The sequence below is a fragment of the Anas acuta genome, chromosome 12 (genome assembly GCF_963932015.1).
Source record: "Anas acuta chromosome 12, bAnaAcu1.1, whole genome shotgun sequence".
Taxonomy (NCBI): domain Eukaryota; kingdom Metazoa; phylum Chordata; class Aves; order Anseriformes; family Anatidae; genus Anas; species Anas acuta.
The window spans coordinates 2,025,953-2,046,656 of record NC_088990.1 but is presented as its reverse complement, the minus strand read 5'-3'; the positions used below and the strand labels follow the sequence as shown (position 1 = coordinate 2,046,656).

Below are 20,704 nucleotides of genomic sequence, written 5' to 3'. Positions count from 1 at the left end.
CAGCTATCTGTGTGGAAACACTTTTTTTCTTCTTTTTTTCCTTTTTTTTTTTTTTTTTTCCACAAAGAAAACAGCCACCTCAGGGGCCGCATCCATCGTGCCCTGCCTGAGGGTCCCCTTGCTGAGGGGGAACTCGTTTTTTTTTTGTGTTTATTTTCACTGCCTTTCCCTCGGTGGGTTCTCTCCAAGGGTTTATGGCCGGGCTGACCCCCCCCCTGCCACCCCACAGCCCTGAGGGCGATCCCACACCTCGGGGCTGCCTCAGGGAGGGTCTCCACGTTACAGAGAGGCCAAGAGCAGAGGGGGCGGCCGGGTGGAGCCCCCGGGGGTCTCCTGGTGTAGGGTGAGGCAGCTCCTGAAGGAATGGTGGAAGCTGAGGGGGCTGAAGGCCAGGGGAGGGAGCCCTGTGGCGATGGAAGCGAGGGGGGGGGGAGCGGAGTTCCCGGCGGGCCGGCCGCCTCCCCGCCCTCCCTCGGCGGCGTGAGTGAGCGTGTTTGGGAGGGAAGGAGGGGGTGGAAGCCGGGCCGGGGCGGCCAGCAGGCAATTTGCATGAGAGACAGACTGGGAATGAGCTGGAGTGGGCGCCTCTCCGCGCACACAGAGCGGGGCAGGAGGAGGACGAGAAGGAGGAGGAGGGGGGGGAGGAGGGAGCTGCCGCCGCCGCCGCCGCCGGGGAGAGGCGGCGAAGTCCGGGCAAAGTTTGGTGCCGCGGGCCCCGGGTGTTGAAAGCAGCTCCGGGCTGGGAGGAGAGGGGCCGGGACGAACCGAGCCGGGCTCCCGGGGCCGGGCTTTGTGCTGCCGGCGGCCCAGCGGGGCCTGCTCGGCGTGGAGAGGAGAGGAGCGGAGCAGGGGGGCGGCGGGGCGCTGCCGGGCGAGCCAGCATGTCCTCCATCCTGCCGTTCACCCCTCCCATCGTCAAGCGGCTCCTGGGCTGGAAGAAAGGGGAGCAGAACGGGCAGGAGGAGAAATGGTGCGAGAAGGCGGTGAAGAGCCTGGTGAAGAAGCTGAAGAAGACGGGGCAGCTGGACGAGCTGGAGAAGGCGATCACCACGCAGAACATCAACACCAAGTGCATCACCATCCCCAGGTAAAAAATGAGGGGGGCAGAGCACGGAGATGGGCACCCGGGGTCTCAGGGGATCCCCCCTCCCAAGGCCTGAGAGGGGGTCCCGGGGCCCTGCAGCCCCCCCCCCCCCCCCCGGCGCCGCCTTGGGGCCGCTTCTTCCCCACGGGCTCTATAGATAGTGTAAAAAGGGAAAAAAAGAAAAAAAAAAACAGGCTGCAGAACTGGATGGCTGTCTAGTAACGAGAGGGGAAGAAAGTGAGAGGGGAATGTAGGGGGGGAAAATGTCTCCGGCCGAGATTCCACACACACAAAAAAAAAAAAAGTTGGAAGCGCTGTGGGCAACAGCTCCGCTTCTCGGGGGTGCTCTCCTTGTCAGGGAGTTTCGGCGTGTTCTCTGGTGCTGTTACAGCGAGGTTTGGTTTTGATAAATGTATCAGGGATAGGGGTTTGTTTGGGTTGCCCGCCTGCTTCCACGCTGGCTGGGCACAGACACCGCTCCCAAGGGCGCCTCGGAGCTGTGCGGGTGCTCCCAGGGCACTTCCAATTGGGAATGCAAAGGGCAGAGCTGAGGGGATTGTCTGGAGTCCAAAAGCCGTGTGGGGGTGAACACTGAGCATAACCGACCCCTTTAATGCTGTTTCTGTACTAGCACAAACTTTATTTTTAGCCTGGATTCCGAGATCGGTCCGTGAGACCATTATAAATCATAAAGGCTGTGTGTGTGAGGCTCCCATCGAAGCAGGATTTCCCGAGAAACTTTCAAATCGCTGGCCATGAGCAGCGTTTTCTTGCTGCAGATCTCTTGCTTTCTGCGAGCCCGGCCAGATGACTGCCGAGGCTGTTGCTGGTGGTTGTTTGGGGGGCACTTTTTTTGTGTGTGTGTGTGTTGTTTTCAACAAAGGCCAAAGTTCATCGCAAATATTTGAATGCTGCATAATTGTATGCTTCTGCCTGAGAAGATAGCCGTGTGTGTGTGTATTCATGCTTCTCTCTCGCGCAAACAAATGTATGCTTTCTTGGTTGTCAGAATGATTTAATATGCAGTAGCTAATACAAAGCAGCATCTGTTGCATGAAAAAGTAAGCAAGTAGCTTGGAAATGTGGATGTTTGCAACTCTGAAAATGTTCTTCCAGCAACTCTGGTTCTTTATTTATTTATATCCAACCGAAAAAAAAAATAAAGTCTCCTGGTCTTTGTGGTGCTGGATGACCGTGGCTAAGATTTTGTCCACTAACACAAATGGACCCCCCCTGCCTTTGTTAGAGTTGCTCTGGCCTCTTCTCCTAGTGGAAGCAGGAATCAAAACACAGTGAGCTACCACCTGATCCAAATGCCTTAAAACCTGTAGTTTGAAATTCTTGGTAAGCAGCGTGCTTTCCTCTGCGATAATGCCCTATTTAAACCACTTCCCTTAAATACCTTTTCAAAAGGAGAAAATGACTTGGGCAGCCCCGCTGATGTGACCCCGGGCGTTGTGTCTTGCTGATGCTGACCTGTTTGGGAGCAAAGCCTGGAGCCTCCTGGTGCTGCTCTTACCAGTAACAAGGTCTTGTAGCAAAAGGGAGGGAGGTCTTGGTATTTCATGACTGAAAGGAGGCAAAGAGGGAGGTGGAATAGGATGTTTTAGTTTAGAAAGATACAACTGTAAAGCTTGAAAATGAGTAACGAGACAAGCAGATGTCACGAGTCATAAATATTATCACCTCCAGAGATTGTCCTGGGTAGCCTTCTGTGCAGAAGTGATTGTCTGTTTCTTGTAGACCTTACTCTGCTGAAGGAAATCGATGCAGACATTAAAACATTTCACATCCACCTGTAACACTTGCAATTAGCTCCTTTTGTCTTGGTGCTAGTTTTTAAACACAATGTCACGTGTAGGGCTGTTATTGTTTAAGGTGTGTATTACAAAGATGCAAGTGGTGGTGGTTGGGTTAGTTTGTGCTGGGCCCTCTGCAGCAGCTTACTGAGAGGCTGATAAATATGTACTGGAGAGTGGATTGGAAAGGAGAAACTGCTTGTCTGGAAGTTGGTGGCAGGATTGCAACTACAACAAGGCCTTGTGACTTTGTGCTGGGTCTTCTCTGGGCTGCCCTGTTTGTCACAACGTATCCTTGAGTCTGATCATCGCGTGACTTGAAATTAACGTTTGCAAGACTGTTCTGGGGTGGTTTTAGTATTTATTTCTTAAATAATACTGCGTAAGTTATTTTACTATTTAGGCAAATAAGTACGTGGGGGGGACAAAAGGGGAAAAAACATCGTTAAGGATTAGCTCATGTTGTGCATTGTCTGTAATGCATCAGTAGGCTGAATTTCAGTGGAGCTATGCCAGTGATGACTCTGGCCCAGCAGGAGCAGGGTAAGTCCAAAATTAGCTATTGTATCCATGAGACGAAGCAAGTTTCAGATGTAGAAGTGCTGGAGCTTTGCAGGAACATTGCCTGTGGGATCAAGGGCTGCAGATGAGCTGGCAGCATCGCGTTCCTGTAGTGACCAGGTGGGATTGAATGTAGGTTTTGAGACAGAACAAGAAAAACATAACATTAGTTTTTGTTATGGGGTAAGGAATTAGAAGGCCAAATTTGTTCCTGCTTTCATTTCTATCTGCTTGGAGCTGGAAATGTGCATGCTCCTCAGTACACAATCTCCCAACAGTTCATAAAACAAAGAATGGTTTATTTGGTTGTGTATTTGTTCAGCGTGTGTTACTTTTCCAAGCACTCCATTTGTAAGATGGCAGACACCTCAGGGCCCAGGTTTCTGCTGGAAGGGCCTGCGGCAGGCAGCAAAAGCCTGGAGAGACCTTCAAGGATTTCAGCACAGCACCGATGCTGGCAGGAATCTTCTCGTGTTTTTTTCTGCAGGAGCAAGAAGTCATTTCCACCTGAAAAACCCGCCAGTCTCAGACCACCAGGTTGTTTCTCGTGCTGCTGTTGGCAGTGTTGGATGGAGGGGCTCATTTAGAGGCCTGTCTTCCCTGTGCAGCCACCAAAATCTGCCTTGCTCCACAAGCGAGCTGCCTCTAAACCAGGGTGCACTGAGCTTTGGTGCTAGGAGCTGACCTAGTGAGCTGTAGCAAGCTGTGGCTGCATGGCAACAAGATATTTTTTCATACTGTATCAGACAATAAACTTGAAAACCTTCATTCTTTTGCCCATTAAAATAAATCCTTCGTGGTAGTTGCGTTGATCTTGAAAGCCCAGCTTTCAGAGTGGGCATTTTTATCACTCTCTGGACCAGCTGGGGGTAGAGTCCCTTCAGCACGTGCCCCAGCACAGCCCATGTGTGAGTTTATGGCCTCTCTGCAAACGAGCTCAGACCTACTCCAGCTGCTATCAGATTGTTTGAATTTTTGATGGGTCTGTTAGCTTCTGAGACCAAAAAGTGTGGTGGGGATGGAACCTGATGGTAGCAAAGTCAATCGTACCTGCGGAGCTCGGGTGCATCCCTGCGGACTTCATCCCTGGGAGGAGAGCAGTAAGTTCACGGTGCTATTCCTGACCTGAAGAGAGGCCACGCTGTGCACCTGGCAAGCCATTAGCATTTTGCCCTAGAAACCGTGCATTAGGCTGAGTTTATCTTCTAACCTAAACAGGGGGTGGAACTGTAGAAGTCAGGAACATGTGGCAAGCACTCGGTAATTTCTGAAAGCACACAAGGTCTGATTGGGACGGCAGGAGATGGCAGAGGCTTTGTTTCGAGAGCCCTAGTGGTGCTGCACATTAAGACACAAACCTTATGACATTCTGTAGTATATTTTCATATGCACATTTTTCTTTTAAACCTATTATTGTATTTTATTTTTTTTTTAAATCACCAGGGGGTTTAGGGGAGCCAGGAATCTTCTGTGTAAGAAATAACTTCTTTTAAGTGGTGTGTTTTTTTAATTTAGAAAGTAGTTTTGAAGAGAGGTGGGTGTTATTTCTCGTGGAACTCATCTGATAAGGATAGAACGTACCAGCTGAAATGGAAACACGGCACATTTGCTTTTTAAAAGAAGCTGAACAAAGTGTTCCTTATGTGATTTGCATGTCGGTGGGGAAAACCAGGAATAATAAATAAGTGATTTTAAGAAGATCTTGGGTGTGAGCAAAGCTGCTGTTATGATGATAGCTGACCGCACAGTATTTACAAGAGGTGACCATGGTCTTAAGGCTGCCTTGATACCAGGAAAATAGGAAAACTACAAATACAGCAAGTGGCAGAAGCAGCCTTCAAGACCGAAGTATGTTTTCCTTTTGAGCCTGGTGTCCATCTAGCTTCAGCAGCATGCAAAAGGCTGCTCAGTTCAGTGTATCCCCACACAAAATCATATTTATAACGCCATTTTAAGCCATCTATTTTTTAGTTCAGCCTGTCGTTGTACCTGGGAAGCTTTACCATGGCGGAGATTTGTTTCAGAGTGTGCTCAGTCCGAGTTCAGTGGTACGGCGGCGTGCTGGAACAGCCCAGTCCCTGCCGTGCTCAGCTCCCTGCTGCAGGTAACTTCACTGCTACCAAGCTGCGTGTTGGCCTGCGTGCTGACCCAGCTTTCTGGGCGGGTTTTTACAGCCCCGTCCTAAACTTTGTGCTGCCAGAGGCGTGCTGCTGGCAGGAGCCACGTGAGCTGGTTTGGCCGGGGCAGTGGTAGCGGCTTTGCAGGTTGTTTGTGAGCAGCTTTTGTGGCATCCGTGTGACTTCGCAGGTCGGTCTAAAGGTGAAAATACGGGAAGTGCACAGGGACACGTGGCCTTTAGTCGGTGTACTTTCTGCCTGCAGTCACTTGTGCCTCTCAGTGCCCTTCTCTGCCTCTTGGTCATCTCGCCAGAGGTACAAGCCCCACAGCCAGGGGCTTCTCCCCAAAGCCCCTCCAGCTTCTCCCTGCCCATCCATCAGTCACTGCCTCTGCTGTTAGCCTGAGGAATAGCACGTGTAGTTGACTTTGAGTTCACACTATGCCATTTTTAAAAAGAAAGCCCTGCTGCTAAGATGAAGCAATAATGCTGATACGGCCAGGTTGTGACTCCACATTCAGTTGTGTTGGTCGAGGCGAAGGAATTGGGGAAAGGAGGTCAGGGAGAAAGCATCGCAGCCCCCTAGCTCAAAGCAGTCGCTGCTGGAATGCCACATCCACCCCAGCCCTTGGTAAGGCATCGTCTCACATTGTAACCTCTCGGTCAGCAGGCAGTGACATTCAAAACCTTGTCAATACATGGGTTTTGTGTGTATTTTTTCCTTGAGAAGTGTAGGCCAACCAACATTTTGCAGTAAAACCAGTGCTAAAACTCCTCTTGACTTGAAAGACCACAGGACAGTGTTTGTATGGAAGCACTGATGGGCTAATGGGGAAAAAATTGTGTTTTACCATTTCTTGAGATGCTTTCAAATATTCATATTTCTGCTTTTTTTCTGCTCCCTTTTCTCGAGAGACTAAATATTTAAAATAGCTTCTGAAAAGACTCATAAGATTCTCATCATATTGTGTAGTAAGTGTTGAATCTCTGTGAAATAAAATGTTTAAAATGGTTGCTTAACTTTTATAGTATTAGGAAAAGACCCTGAACATCGCAGTCATTTAAATATAATGAGAAATAAATGCAAAAAATTGATGAAATCAAGAAATGCACACTGTACAGGATTATCACATCAGGGATCCAATTAAAATGAGCTCTTCTAATAAATATTGGTTTAATAATGTAAACTTGTGATCGCTTTATTATTGCAACAAAAATAAAATTAACAAGATTTAATGGACTGAGCAGCCATTAATTTTCACTTGTTAATTTATTAGGAGCTTCTAACACTGTTAGATGCACAATAACGCTATTATCCTGCATGAACTACTTTCTGAAATAAATAGGGCCAAACGGTGCTTGAATTAAATTGAAATCAGATTTTATTCCCAAATTATCTTTTTGGTTTTTTTTATTATTATTGTTGTTGTTGTTGTTGGTATTTTCTCTAGGTTTCCTCTACTGAGTGCAATTAAATTTTCAGGGATGGGATGCAGCACTCTCTTCCAGTAAGGCTTATGAATAGTCCTAATTAACTTTTGTCCTTGTCTGCCTCGATGTGCTGTGCAAAAAGCTTTTTCCAGTCCAAAGCTGCTCGTGCTGACTGGCAGCGAGGAGAGCAGACGGGAGCGGGGGAAATAAAGACAGGGCAGGGGTTCTCGTCCAGACCCTCCAGTTGTAGTGGGCTGACTCCACCGAGCTTAGCAAATGTTTGCTAATTGCGTTTGGTTGCATGCGCCTCCAGTCCAAAGAGAGGCGAGGAAGTTGTTAATAATTGTGCTACCAGTGACAAGTACAAGAGCCCAACTTTCTGTGCAACAGAAGGGACGGTAACGTGTCACTTTTTGCAATTATTGCTGCTTTTAAAGCTGTTTTGAAGCCCTGTGGGCCTGCTGCTCATCTGCTCGCAGGTCTCTCTGGCATTGCTGTCAGCCTGGACTGCCCTGAGGCAGGCAGGACAGCTGGGCTGCGGCTGCTAGAAGCAGAAGGAGAGGGCAGAGCTCGCTCTTTTGCCCTTAAAGGCTTGATCTTGAAGCATAGGTCAGAACCGTGAGCACGAATAAACTGTTTACCCATGATAGTAGGAGCCCTTTTAATAAATAAATAAAGTAACCCTTATCTTCAGAAGAGCTCAGGCAGGTAAGAAATCCCAACATCCTGCTTCCTAGAGGATCGGACAGGAATTGCCTGAGCTCCAGAATACAAAATCTTCATTGTCAACTGCGAAGGTTGAGTAAAGCGTGGATGTTGTAGGTGCTTTGGGTGTCCACGCTTGTTCATTTAGGGACAGGCAGGTTTCTGTGTCCTGCGTGGCTCCGTGTAGCACAGACAGCCTGAGGCTGTTCAAAGCAAGCAGATCGGGATATCAGCATGCCCCAGCATTTGTTTGAAGCATTGAACCTTCCTTTCCTTGCAGTGGAAGTCTCCCCGTGTGCTCAGCGTGAGTGATACCCACTAATGCTGGCCTCTCTCGCATCCCCAACACGTTTCTGCAGAGGCAGATGTCAGTGGGTAGGAGCAGCACTGGGGAAAGGACACCAGGAAGCGTGGGGAGAAAGCGGTGGCTGTTCCTTCTGGGTTTGCCTTTGCCAAGTTTTCTGCTTGTGCTCAGAATCACACTGTTCCACGAGGAGTCGGTTTGATTGCATTTTTTTAATTGCTAGGAGCTGCTGTTGATGTGGGAGAGATGAAATAATAAAACTAATTGGCGAGCTTCATGAGAAAGTGTACTTAAAAATAACAGTGCAGTAAAATTTACCTGCTAGCACCTCTTCCAGGCTTCGTGGTCCTCAGGAAGGAGAGACCTCAGGGTCAAGGTGTTAGGTGGACCATCCTTAGCTCACTTCACAATTTGTTCTTATGAAATCTGGAAACTTCAGTAAGCTTTGGCTTACAAATTGTGCTATAGAAGAGGTTGGAGATTGTCTTGGAATTGGTGATGTTCGTTAACCATAACACAATCCATCCAGAAAAGGAACTCAAACCAGAAATTTCTTACTTTGTGGTGAGGTTGCAGCCAGCCGTAGTTGAATGATGGATGCTGATACTGACTCTTTTCGAACAATAAAAGAGGAAAAACTTTGTCCTTCCCCTTCTAGTTGCTTTAACATAAAAGAAGAAATTCATTGACTCTGATTCCCTTCACAGACGTAGAAAGTTAACATTCCCAAAAATGTTGGGCCACAGCAGAGGACATCTGTGGCATGAGGTTGCATCTTTGTTTCTGTGCCGATCCTGCAACTGTTGTTAGGGCTTTACCTACCCAACTTGGAGAACACTTCTCCCAAAATTTCCTTCCCTAACTGGATGGTAAGTGTTGCTGGGTGGGAAGACAAAGACCCAGCTACAAGCACCTTTAATTTTGTTGTACTCAGAAAGAACAGATGTGTTTTTTTTCATAGAGATACAGAGTCTGTGGTTTCTACACGTGGAACTGTACAGAAATGTCCTTTTCTTTGCGTTACTTGTTGAACAAATTGTTGTTCCCCTTGGGTCAGATGCATAGCCGATCTGTAGCACACATGTAAAAGTATCTGAAAAATTATATCAGTGTTTAAACAACACACTTCGCCTAAAAGAAAGGCTGACAAGCAGCTGGAGGTGGGTCTTTTCCCACTCTTTTTGCATTGTAATTGTGTAATTACATGGACTGCAGTAATCTTCCTTGATTTACATGCAACCAAAAGGAGAGTCCGGCCAGCGTGAGAAGGCGGTGAACTGAAAATGGAGGAGAGAGGTGTCTGCAGGTTGAGCACTATCAGGGCTCTGTCAAATTCAGGGTTTTTGGGGCTTCTGGGGGCTCTCCTCTGCAGGACTGGAGCCTGCCCAGCAAACCCCGTGTGGCTGCAGCGTGTCCCGGCCCTGGGCTGGAGCACTGGGAGGACATCAGGCAGGGCTGAGCTGCAAGTTTGGTGAAAACGAGCCTGGTCCATGGAGCATTTCGTTCCTGGAGGAGTGCTCGCTCCCTTTTCATTGAGGGTTTTCCGATGGGCGCTGGCGTGGCTTGGCAGAGGGCCCCCGTGTTTCGTGGCTGCGATACCCCTGGCAGCGGGGCTGCCCTTGGCAGCGGCTCCCAGGCCTGTGCACAAGGCATTTGGCTGTTCTCACCGGGGTTTGTTGTTTTTGTTGTTGTTTGTTTTGTGTTTTTTTTTTCCTCCTTTTTGCTGTTTAGCCAGCTTGCATGCCGATGGTGAAACCCTTACAACGTGCTTCTCCTCGAGCACCCCTGCCACCTCCCCGCTAACAGCCTGCAAAGAGAGCAAAGAGTCGGGCTGTGTGCTCAGTAAAACCCCCCAGCAATCCAGGCCTCGAACTCAGAAGCTAATTACATCGATCCTTTCTTTCTTCTCCCATGCCAGCTTGTTGGAGGCAAGGTCTAGAAGAGTTACTGATGTTGGCCTGGAACCTGAGGCTGAGCTCGGGTGAGCTCTGGAGACCCCAGGTTAATTATCTGGTATGATTTTCACAGGCAGGGCATGGTGACGCTTGCATCCCGTTGGGCTAATCTTGCCCTGTACCTGCTTCTTGGGCCTATATTTACCTCACTTACTGACCATGTGCTTCACATGAGTCAAATCTGTCTTCAGGTTTGCTCAAGTTTGCTTAAACTCGCTTTTTTTTTTTTTGCCTGCTTAATGCTTTATTTTCAGAATTCTTTCCTTTTTGTCATTTTTTAATGACCAGTGGAGTCTTTTTGCAGATGATTGCTGTTAGCACAATGGAAAGTGGGATAAAGCTGATTGGAAACCACTGCATTAGAGATGGGCTTTAGAAAATAACTAAATGTGAATTAAAAAAAAAAAAAATCACTGTCTGATTATCAAAGCTAATGTTCCTGTATGGCTGGTTTCTGTCGCCAGTGGAAGTCTGCTGGCATTCTGCAGATTGTTTTGAGCTTTGCTCTGATGTTTTCATGCCGTAAATAACTTGTGTGTAGGTAGGCAGCTGATCACCGAAGCTTTTTCCCAAATCCAGTTTTGTTTGTTTGGTAGAACTCTAGGCTGAGAGTTCGAGCATCGGGCTGCAATTGCATCTTTGCTTTTCCCAGCCATAAATGAATTCAGATGGGTTTTCGGTTGTGGATTACTGCCTAATGGATGTATGTTATTTTCAGTCTTCCCCAACCACCTCAGGTTTTGTTCCATAGCACCGTGTACCATTGAGCAAAATATTTCACCTACTTGTACGTCCCTCTTCACTGCCTAGAAAATACAGCACTTACCTCACAAGGATGTCAGAGAATTTAATAACGGTAGTGAAAAGCTCTTCAGGTCTTGAGAGGGAGTTGCAAAACTCGGTGCCTCGCTCCTTTAAAAAGCTTTCTGTTGCTGCTCAGCGTCTCTTCCGTACTAAGAAAGCAGCTTTAATTTTCGTTGGAAACTTTCTTTGAAAATATGTAGGTGCTACGTCAGTGGGAATATTCGGATTCCATGGATGTTTCGTGGTCAACCTTCCCTGGCTTTGCATAATGGTTATCTATTCATCTCGGCGTGGTACCTCCCGTCCGCACGGCATATTTTGACTGGTTGATACACATCATGCCACAGTGGTCTGCTACCGAGCTGAAGCTGCGAGTCTGTTAGCACAAGTCCAGGGGAAACACTATACATGTCGCCTCCTGTTTTCGTTTAAGTAATATTGTATAACCATATGTGGATATAATGCCATCCAAACACACCACGGTAAATGAAACAAATGTGTTCGTCGAGCGATTGTGCTGTTGCTAGCAGACTTTTACAGCCGTGCCCCACGGCAGCACGTGTTGGAAAAGCTAAATACTTGTGTACCTATAGCTGGGCTCTTTTACTGAGCTTTTTGGCAGCCGCTGAGTGCTGGGCAATTGTGAGCATCTATTTGCTGTAAAACTCCTTTGCATCTGAAGACTTCTGGTGAGTTGTTCTGAAAGAGATGACTGAAAACTAATAGCTGGCCATCTGGCTGGAAACGACATTATTAATTAAGCTTTCTCTTTTTCTTTTAAATCATTTACACGTTTGAAATAAATACTCTTTTCAAAGGTATTGAAGCAAGATGAATTTGAATTCTTGCGGTGGGAAGCAGTGCATTTAATGTATCTCTTCACCAAAGTTAAGGATCAAGAAGTAACGCTTGAGATCATGGTTATTTAGATTTCTGAAGAGCAAAACAACTTCTGCATTAGTCCTTGTGTGTTTTAAACAGTTACTTTATATGAAAAACAACAATCAAGCTCCAACACTGACTGCTACTCCCATTTAAAAATAAAAACATTTTTACTATGCAGTATCCATCAAGTCCTTTTAGGCACCTTTTTCATCACGGTCTTTCCACAGCCTGTTGAAGGGCTCATGCACGCCTGAAGGGCGTTCGTGACCTCTCATTTCATAACGCAGACCTCAAAGCCCTTTACAGCAGAACAGTTTTAGTCGCCTTCTGCAGGTGGGGGTAGTGAAGTCCTGAGAACTTGATTGAGGTGCGTGGGGCAGAGGCAAAGCATCCTTTAGGGTTCAGGCACCCTAGGGCCTGCTGCAGCACTCTATACTGAAGGTAGGTGTGACATTATTCTCCAGAGGGCATCTTCCCATGCTGTGGATGGAAGCAGGAGGTGGTTTGAAAGCTGCTCTTCCCGAGTTATACCGATAATTCCCAACATATTCATAGCACCCATAATTATATTCATAAAGCTCATTTAAATACAGGAAGAGTCCGCTAGCATTTTGTCTTTATCCAGGCTGTTTTCTGACGCTTTTGGAGGAGAGACCGTGGTGTTGGGATCCGCTTGTGTCTGGCTGATGCATTTTTATCCTGTGGGTAAGCAGGCACGGTCCTTGCAAAACCTTCTGCTGCGATGGCATTCGGGAAAGGTGTGTCCTGGGAACACAAAGGCACTTGTGGCCTCGGGGATGTTTGTTTCTACTGACCATGACCTTCTGCAAACGTCATTGCGGAGATGTTTTATTTAAAAAAAGGACTCTGTAGAGCTGTGTGTTTTTGTGTACGGCCGTGTGGCTGCATAACCTACGTGAAGAAGGGCTGAAAGTGCTGAGGACTTCTGGAGATACTTGAAAGATGCTACATCATTTAGTATTTGATTTACTTGAATATTTTCCAGGCTTAGGATGAATAGATCTCTTTACTGTCATGATTGGTACCTTCAGGGTCCCTCGCAATTCTTATTGATATGTCTGAAGGCCAGAAGAGTAAACTTTAATTCAAGCCTGCCTGTAAGTACTGCCGTTCTCCAGATATCCCGGGGACATCAGGAGAGCAGTATAGCTGTGTAGGTACATGAAGAGAGAACCCTTAAATAGTGCTCTGGCTTAGAAGAATTGTTTCATGTAAACACCCCCTCGGTTTCCCCTGTAGTTCTCCATTTGCTGCTGATGTCTGTGCTGGAAAATTGGAGTGCCAGGTACAGATGGACACACACAAGCGAGCAGAGGCCTTGGAAATGATGGCTTAAAATTGAGTTCTCTAAGCCACTGCTTTGCATGCCAGGCTCTACTGGTTTGAAAGCCCTGTTGAGATAGCTGCTTCTAAACAGGAATAAAAATAGACATTTGAGTGTTCTGATTTTAGAAAAAAAGCATTTATTGGATTATGATTGGCTGATGACTTTGAAGCTGGAGACAGTTTTATATTACAGAGCTTCTCACTCTGCTTATTCTCTCAGTTCCCGTTCGTTCCCCCCCTCCTTTTTTTTTTTTTTTTCTCTTTTCTTGCTTTCTATTTTTAGGATGGCATTTCAGAGTTTCTGCTACTGGCAGGCCAGCTACTCCAGAGGAAAAAGAAAGAAAGGTGGGAGGTAGAGCTAATCAGCACTAATAATCTGTTATTAATTTGGGTTTTGAGTGTTACATTCAAAGTTTGTATGTTTCCAATTTATCTGATAGTGGATGAAAGCTCTGCTTGCACTTGAAGCCATCAATTCACACATTCTGACAGTCCCTGTGCACTGCAGTGGAAGAGAGGAGAGGTGGGAAGTTTGGAGCCTCAATTCTTTACGTCCAGCAGAACTAGCTCCAGGTAGAAAACGGGATTTTAGTTGGCCTGTTTGTGGAGGAAGAATAAAATAATGAATTGGGACGTAATGGAAAAAATCATAGTACTCTACCAACATGTGAACAAAAGATGAATAAACTTTGTTTAGGATATACGTATGCGTGTATGAATGCACTCATGGGATGGTGCTGACGCTGGTCAGGGATCCCAGGTGCTCCATGGGTGTGATGTGTGCCTTTAGGACTTAGGTTTTCTTGCGGGCTTGGTTTGTTTTTCTTTGTGTGTTTCGGGGTTGGGGTGGCTTTTAGGCTAAATACTGTTTTTCTTCCTGTGCTAAGCCTTAAACAACAGGGAGGGATGGCTGTTTGGAGGGCAGGATGAACAAAAGTGTTCTTTGTTACAAAAGCAAACAGTGCAAGTTAGTGTGGCAACGTGTAAAACAGCCCAGGCATAGGTGTTCTGCTTTCTGAAGCCTGAGCAGGATTTAATTTTTGTTATTAGTCCAGTAAGTCATTTTTTCATCTCTGTGACTTCTGGGCTGTCCCTGTTGCACGTGCAGAGCAGCTCTGAGTTTGTATCATGACAAAAGAATAGTTGGGGAAGCATAAAGAACTTTGTCACACTTTTGCTTTAGAATCGCATCTTGCTTTTACAGATCACCTTGTATTTCATCCCTAAGTGGGGTTTGCAGCACTTGGTACTACAAATAATATTTTTCTAGATTCATTTGAGGGTTGATAGTTGTCAAAAGCTGGCCGAAAGCTGGCCCAGCGTGGCTGCGTATGTAATGTATTGCTACACATTAAATCACTGAAGAATTATTTTTAGAAGAGCAGGATTATTTCAGAACGCAGGCCGTAAGTTTTCTAACAGTGATTCAGTAACTTAGTCCTGTCAGTCAGAGATTGCACCTCCCATTGACTGGAATCCAATGCAAGCTTGCAGGATATATATTTATATTTATTTATATATATATATATATATACACATTTTATTATTTTATTTTTTTTTTACAGCAAGTAGAGGTACTCAGAGGTACTTCTGCTCCTTTGAACAGCACAGAAGTCTCTTGTTTTATAAAAACTGATATGTGTAGCCTGTTTTGCTAGCTATCACGGGGACTGAGGTCTGCTTCTTAATCTGCCGTTGGCAGCCCTTTGGGAATGCAGTGTACAGGCTTGCTCATAAGCTAACCTTTCTCCGGTTTTGTTTCTGGTGTTATCTCCTGGCACAAAAGACAGGCGGAGTGAGCAAGTGAAGGGTTTAAATCTCGCATTTTTTGTACTTACTGCAGTGGGTTTTAGGGGCTGAGGGAGAGGTGACAAAGGAAACTGTTCCTGTGTGTTAGCAGCGGTCTACGTGGATGAAACAGCTCACGGGGTCTTTTCTTGGGGGAAACTTTAGCAAAGTTTTCCCTAGGTTGAAGAAAGCCACTACAAATGTCTTCCACTAGCTGGCAGATGCATCCAAGCCAGCTTGTCATTGCAAGGCTGGTGAAAGTTGGGAGAGCAATAACCCCCAATTTTTGTCAACTTTTTCTCTTATGCTTTAACCCTGAATACTTTGCTGTTGTGCCACTAAGTGGCAAAGCAGATTTGGGCAGAGTCAACATCTGAGGCTGCACTTCTGCGTCTCGTTAGCGTTGTGTGGAAGCCAAGTTCATTTCAACAGAAGTGACAAGTCCAAATGATCTTGTTTCCATCCGCTTTTACACTGTCATATCTCTACATGTTATGATAATGATCCATCAGCAGCATCATTTTGTTTATGATTTCCACTTCTTCAAGCATAGTTCTCGTTACCTACAAACCACCGTAGGAACATTACTCACTGGGGGAACCACTTGGCTTTGAAGATGCGACTACGAAGAAGCATTTTGTTTTCCCAACGTCCTACACCGGTGACTGGTTGTTTCTTGTCGCTTCCAGGGACTGTTCAATACAAGTTTGTGGCTTTGCTAGCAAAAAGGTATGTAGTGATTCCTTGGTTAACTGGCATCTAACCGCATGAAAAGCCTTCACAGTTGGCCATGTGGCAACTGTCCTTACAAGTGCCTCTGGAGTGAATGGTGCTGAGGATTCAGGCTCCCTTCTGATGTCCACTTCAAAGAGAACACTGAACAATGCCTCCTTGTGCAAGGTAAGGAGCCTGCTAGAGGTCACATCCCTAATGAAGGACTTGAGCTATCCTTAGCCCAGCACTTTTCATGAGGGTTGAAAGTGTTTTGCGTGCTGGAACAAGGTGTTACAGCCAAGCGAAGTGTGGGTACGGGACTGGCTGGGTGTTGCCAGACTCTGCAGGGATTTGGCGTTCTTCTCGTGGAAGGTGAGCAGCCGGCTGACCCTTGTGCAACTAGCAAATGAGCAGCCTTTGAAATATTCCTCTGTCTTCTTAACCAAGTCTGGCCCTGCAATTCGAGCACTTGTTAGCACACAGATAAGTTAATTATACCGGAGGCACCGTTGCCCTGTGATTGCCTAATCTTTCCGTGTGCAATAACTGGTAACCGAGATAGCTGGGATAATGCAGATGCGAAGTGTTGCAGCTTTATGGGACTCCTCTTCATTGCAAATCGGCTGGATCACCACTGTGCATGTTGTCAGAGATGAGCACGTTCCAGAATACAGCAGCATCACTGTCACCGAGAGGAACTGTGCCTTGAGTGTACCAAATGAAGGTGTACTAAGTCTTTTTTTCTTTAAGTTAGGTAGCTAAAGTTAAATAAAATAATCTAGTGTAATTTTAACGTATCGTTGCCATCAGGTGGTGGTGTTCAAATGCATCTCTAACGTACTTTCCTTGTCGTTTGCCTTAGTTGAAGCCCTTTGTGAGGTTATTTCAGCTAAACCCTCTCGTTCTCTGGCATTCGGTCTCTTCTCTGCCTTGCACTAGCAGTACTTGAAGTGATAGATCAGCACCTAATAAAAGTGGGATTATCTCTAAGCTGAAAGTAAGTAGAAAGAGCCTACTGTGGAAATTAGAGGGCTTGCTTGTCATTACTGATTCATTTCGTAATACTTGTGGTAACTTCCAGCGCTGCAATCAGCACGGCGAGGGTCTTCAGAGGACTTTGTCACGAGCTGGATTTTGCTGCTCGCAAACTATTTAGGCTTTGGCTGCTCAGCCTGTTCAGGTGATCTCCCCCAATCATGCAAATATCACAAGCTGTTCAACCAGTTCATTTATTCTGTTGGAAGGGCAGAGGGGGGAAAAACAGCCTTGACTTGCACCCTGGAGGGACGCTATGCAAAACCAGCCGAAGGTTTCTGGGGCGGGAGCTGCGGAGTTTTCTATTCTTTTGTTTATTGTACTTTGCTTTCTGTCATCTCTTGGTGAATAATGAATAACAGTAATAGTATGCTGCGAGACATGAAATCTGGAAGTCTTTATTCCAATGTGTGTGTGAGCCGTAGTCATCACCAGAACTTATTTTCTCACGGGCTGGTCCAGTAAGTGCCTGGGGGAAGGAGCTTGCAGCTATCTTTGTAATACGGTCTCGGGGACGCTGGTATTTCAGCTCCCCGGCTCTCCTGTGCATAGCAATTACCGTCCCTTGTGCCATCAACACCTGTCTCTAATTTCTGGTAGCAACAAAGGATGCTGCGTGCTGTATAATCCCTTTGCTGTTTGTGTACAGAGGGCTTTGCTTTTACAGTCGAGGGCTAGGAAACACCGCAAAGGCAGATGAAAGCTCAGTAAAGCAGTTGTTGCAATAGGCCTAAAACAAACATAAATTTTGGTGAGGTTTTTCCTTCCTTCCCTTCGTGGTTTATTTTTGTCTTTATTTTTGATAGGGGGGAGGGGGAGTGGGGAAGGCATCTCGAAGCACGAACGCTGCGAAATCGTCTCGGGGTTTGTGCGTGCTGCTTGGTGCTTTCTTCTTGTTGTTGTTTTTTTTTCCCCCACCAGCTCCTCCTTTAGGAACAGCTTGCTTTAAATTAGGATTTCCATGAGCTCAGTGCCGCAGCGAGCTTCCCATGGCCGGCCCGGTGTGCTGCAGAGCTGTAGGAAGCCCTTTTGCCCCACGAACACTGGGATGAGTAATAGCAGACCCACCAAATTCACATGTGCTCGAGGACAGACGTGTTCTGAAGAGCCTTGCCAGGCGGAGTCTCGTAAAAGCCACTGGAACTATTCACATGTCTGAGTCTGGCCATGAGATTCCCTTCCCAAAATCTGCAGCTGCTTGGGCATGGGATTGCCCGAGGCGTTGTCAGATGCGTGTGTTTCTGAGGGGCTGCTTAGCCTGCGGGGATATTTCTTTAATTTTCCTTTTCACTTTTCAGAGCAGATCTGTTTAATGCTCGGGTTGCTGCCGGCTGGGCTCGGGAAGCATTTTGAGCTTTGGATGAGGATTGCTTGGGAAGTGATTTCTAGCTTGCAGCGACTGCAGTCTGCTTACTAAATATATATTTAACATCGTTAGTTGGGTTTTTAAAGAAAATGGAACATGTCGTAATTAGTTTAGGTGCTTGTTTCTAGAAACCCAGCCTCTACTGGCAAGCAAATGAAAAGCAAAAGGGGCTGAGTAAGGATGCAGCTCCGTGTTTACCCTGAGTTAGTCTAATAGGAGATTGCTTTTAGGAGGCACAATCCCATTTCTGTCTGTCCCTGCCCGAGTCTGCTGCTTGCTTGTGCGGGGTTTGCTGTGCTTGTCAGAGCTGCTTTGTATCTTTGCAGCGACAAGATCACCTCGTGTGATATCCTGTAAAGCAGCGCTGCGCATCGCGCTTGTGGGTAGAGATGGGACCTCGGTGCCAAATTCGGTAACTTTTAAAACTATATCTTCTAGAAACGCATCCTGTCTTCGTTTAAAGGGATGCCAGTGTTGTTTTTGAAGCGAGGAGACTATTAGCTGTTGAAAAAAGTGTGGCAGATACCAGCTGAAGCTGCCTGCTGTCAGCTTATAGCATGGCTTCATTACATATACCTCCCTTGGCTAGGCTGGACGGTCTTGCAGTATTCCCTTTTTCCCCTCTGATTAACATATTGCATTGCTGTGATTAAGTTGTCAGTCAGTCATTGTCTTATCAAAAACAATGGATTGAAATTCTTATCTTTTAATTCATTTTCTATAGCCCTAAACTGTTTTCATGGGTGTATTTTTACCAAGCTATGCACAGCCAGTTGCCTTACAAAAGTCCAAACATGCTGTGTCTAGAAAACTGCTTTTCATCAAACTTCTCCTCTAGCAAAGGAATGAAACTGAATTTGAGAAGACCTTTTAATCAAATTGCCAAAAGTTGTGTTCTCTTATAATTTTGCTGTGACTGTGTATTTTTTTTTTCCATTGGAGATAAATTTTACCCTGTAGCAGCTTCTAGAAGTCCCCTAGCCCTCAGATGATACCAAATTTTGTCCCGTGCTGTTGTTTTGTTTGTTTTGTGTCCCCTTGCAGCTTGGGCCGTCCTTCAGAGGAGCTTTCAGAGGAGCAGTGGTCCCTGCAAGCACAGCTTTTGGTCTGCTGGCACCAAGAGGGTAAAGGCAGCGTGATGCATTGCTGACTTAGGCTGAAGTGAAGTCTGTGGTTTGCCTCATGATTTGAGAGGGATGGGAGGGAGCGTGTTGGAACACGGGTGGCCCCGTGGCCTGCCACTGGTGACTGTGTAGAAATAAAACCTCACACATCTCCTCCGTACAGCCAGAGGGAGGAAAGGCATCCATGGACCTCTGGGGGCACACTCCTTTCCACCTGGCAAAGCCCTGCGATCGTTTTCACTACTTCTGATTCTGCTTAGAAGTAGTTTTGAATAGTTCAGAGTATTGTCAGAAAATGGGCAAAGTGTCCAGGAAGGTGTCTGAAAAGATTTCATTAAAAAATGTATCTTTCATGTAAAAAATGTATCCTGTGAGTATCACCATTGTTGGAGTAGAACAGCAGGCGGGTGGTGAACAGGCTCACATGCACAAATGTATGTGTGATTATTATTTCCATAATTCTGTGAAAAATGGCCATTTAAGGTCTCCTATATTCTTTTCAATTTGTATTTGTTTTTATTGAAGACACTAATACAACTTCACAGTTTCAGGAGGGGTGTGGGAAAGGCACAGGTTAACAACGCTCCAAGTATTTCTTTTATGGGTAAACTCAGGACAAAACAGTGTCTTGTTGTTCCAAGCTATGCTTAGCATTTCTGCCCCGAGGAGCAGAATATGATTACACAGCACACGAGGCTTGCTTGGACAAGTTATAATGAATGTTGGATAACTGTTTGGTAGTAGCGCGCGTGCTTTTAACTTAATAAATATACATTGTGGTAATGTTGGAGAAGACCTCAAGATTATAATTATTTGAAATATGCTTTACAAGTGCTTAGCAAAGCAAACTAGTTTGTAGTCCCAGTCAGGAGCATGCTCTTGAAGGAGATGTGAGGAATTTTCATTCACCCCATGTGGTTTGAACCAGCAGAAGCCATCTGCAGGTCCCTTGGCACTCAGCTCCTTACAGGGGCTGCACCCTTGTAGTGCTGCAGCAGGACTCGAGGACGTACCCAAATACTTGCCTGAACTTGGGTTGGGATGGCAGACGGGACTTGGGGTGGCCTCGGAGCCAAAGTTGCTGAAGATGGATGGAGCATCAGGTCAGAAGTGTGAGGCTGTGCTGAGACACCCGGTGCTGGTGCTTCCTCTGCCAAAAATCTGCAGTGCCAGGGACTGTTTGCTGGTCAGGCTGAGGCTCTTGCAAAGCTTCGAGCCCTGGGCAGCGGGGCTGCTTGCCCCTGAGCAAAAAGATGAGAAATTCAGCAGTCATTCGAGCAGCTCTGAGGTCCAGGAGCAGCATCCTGTCCCTGTTATTTCGTTAGCTTTCATAAAAGTTAGAGGGTCCCCTTTCGGTGTCAGCGCCTTGGCTACAGAAAAGGGGCTTTTACGGCACAAAGGAAGAGATTTGCCGTTTTGAAGAGTTTTTTCTTTGCTTCAGTCTTGGTTTTAATCCAGCGTAGAATGAACTCTGACACTTTGGGGGAATTAAAGTAGATGGGATTACTAAATGTGGTGGTGGAAATTGTCACAAGGTGATTAATGCTGGAAGCTCACGGCTTTTGTTGCGTGGACAGTGTCCAAAGTGGATCTGCATTATTAATTGGTGTGATGCAAGCTCTGCGGGGAAAGCTAAAGGTTGCTGCACTTCAGTTCAGGATTTCTCGGACAGAAACGTGTGTGCAT

General features: G+C 46.3%; 1 protein-coding gene across 1 annotated transcript in view; it reads left to right on the top strand.

Moving 5' to 3' along the window:
• The first annotated feature begins 500 nt into the window (after positions 1 to 500).
• The window catches only part of SMAD3 (SMAD family member 3), a 73,645-nt gene continuing 53,441 nt past the window's right edge, over positions 501 to 20,704 (top strand). Inside the window, exon 1 of the mRNA XM_068695821.1 lies at positions 501 to 1,087. Within this exon, the coding sequence (XP_068551922.1) occupies positions 882 to 1,087 (206 nt within the window). The 5' untranslated portion in view covers positions 501 to 881. The remainder of the gene's footprint in view (positions 1,088 to 20,704) is intronic.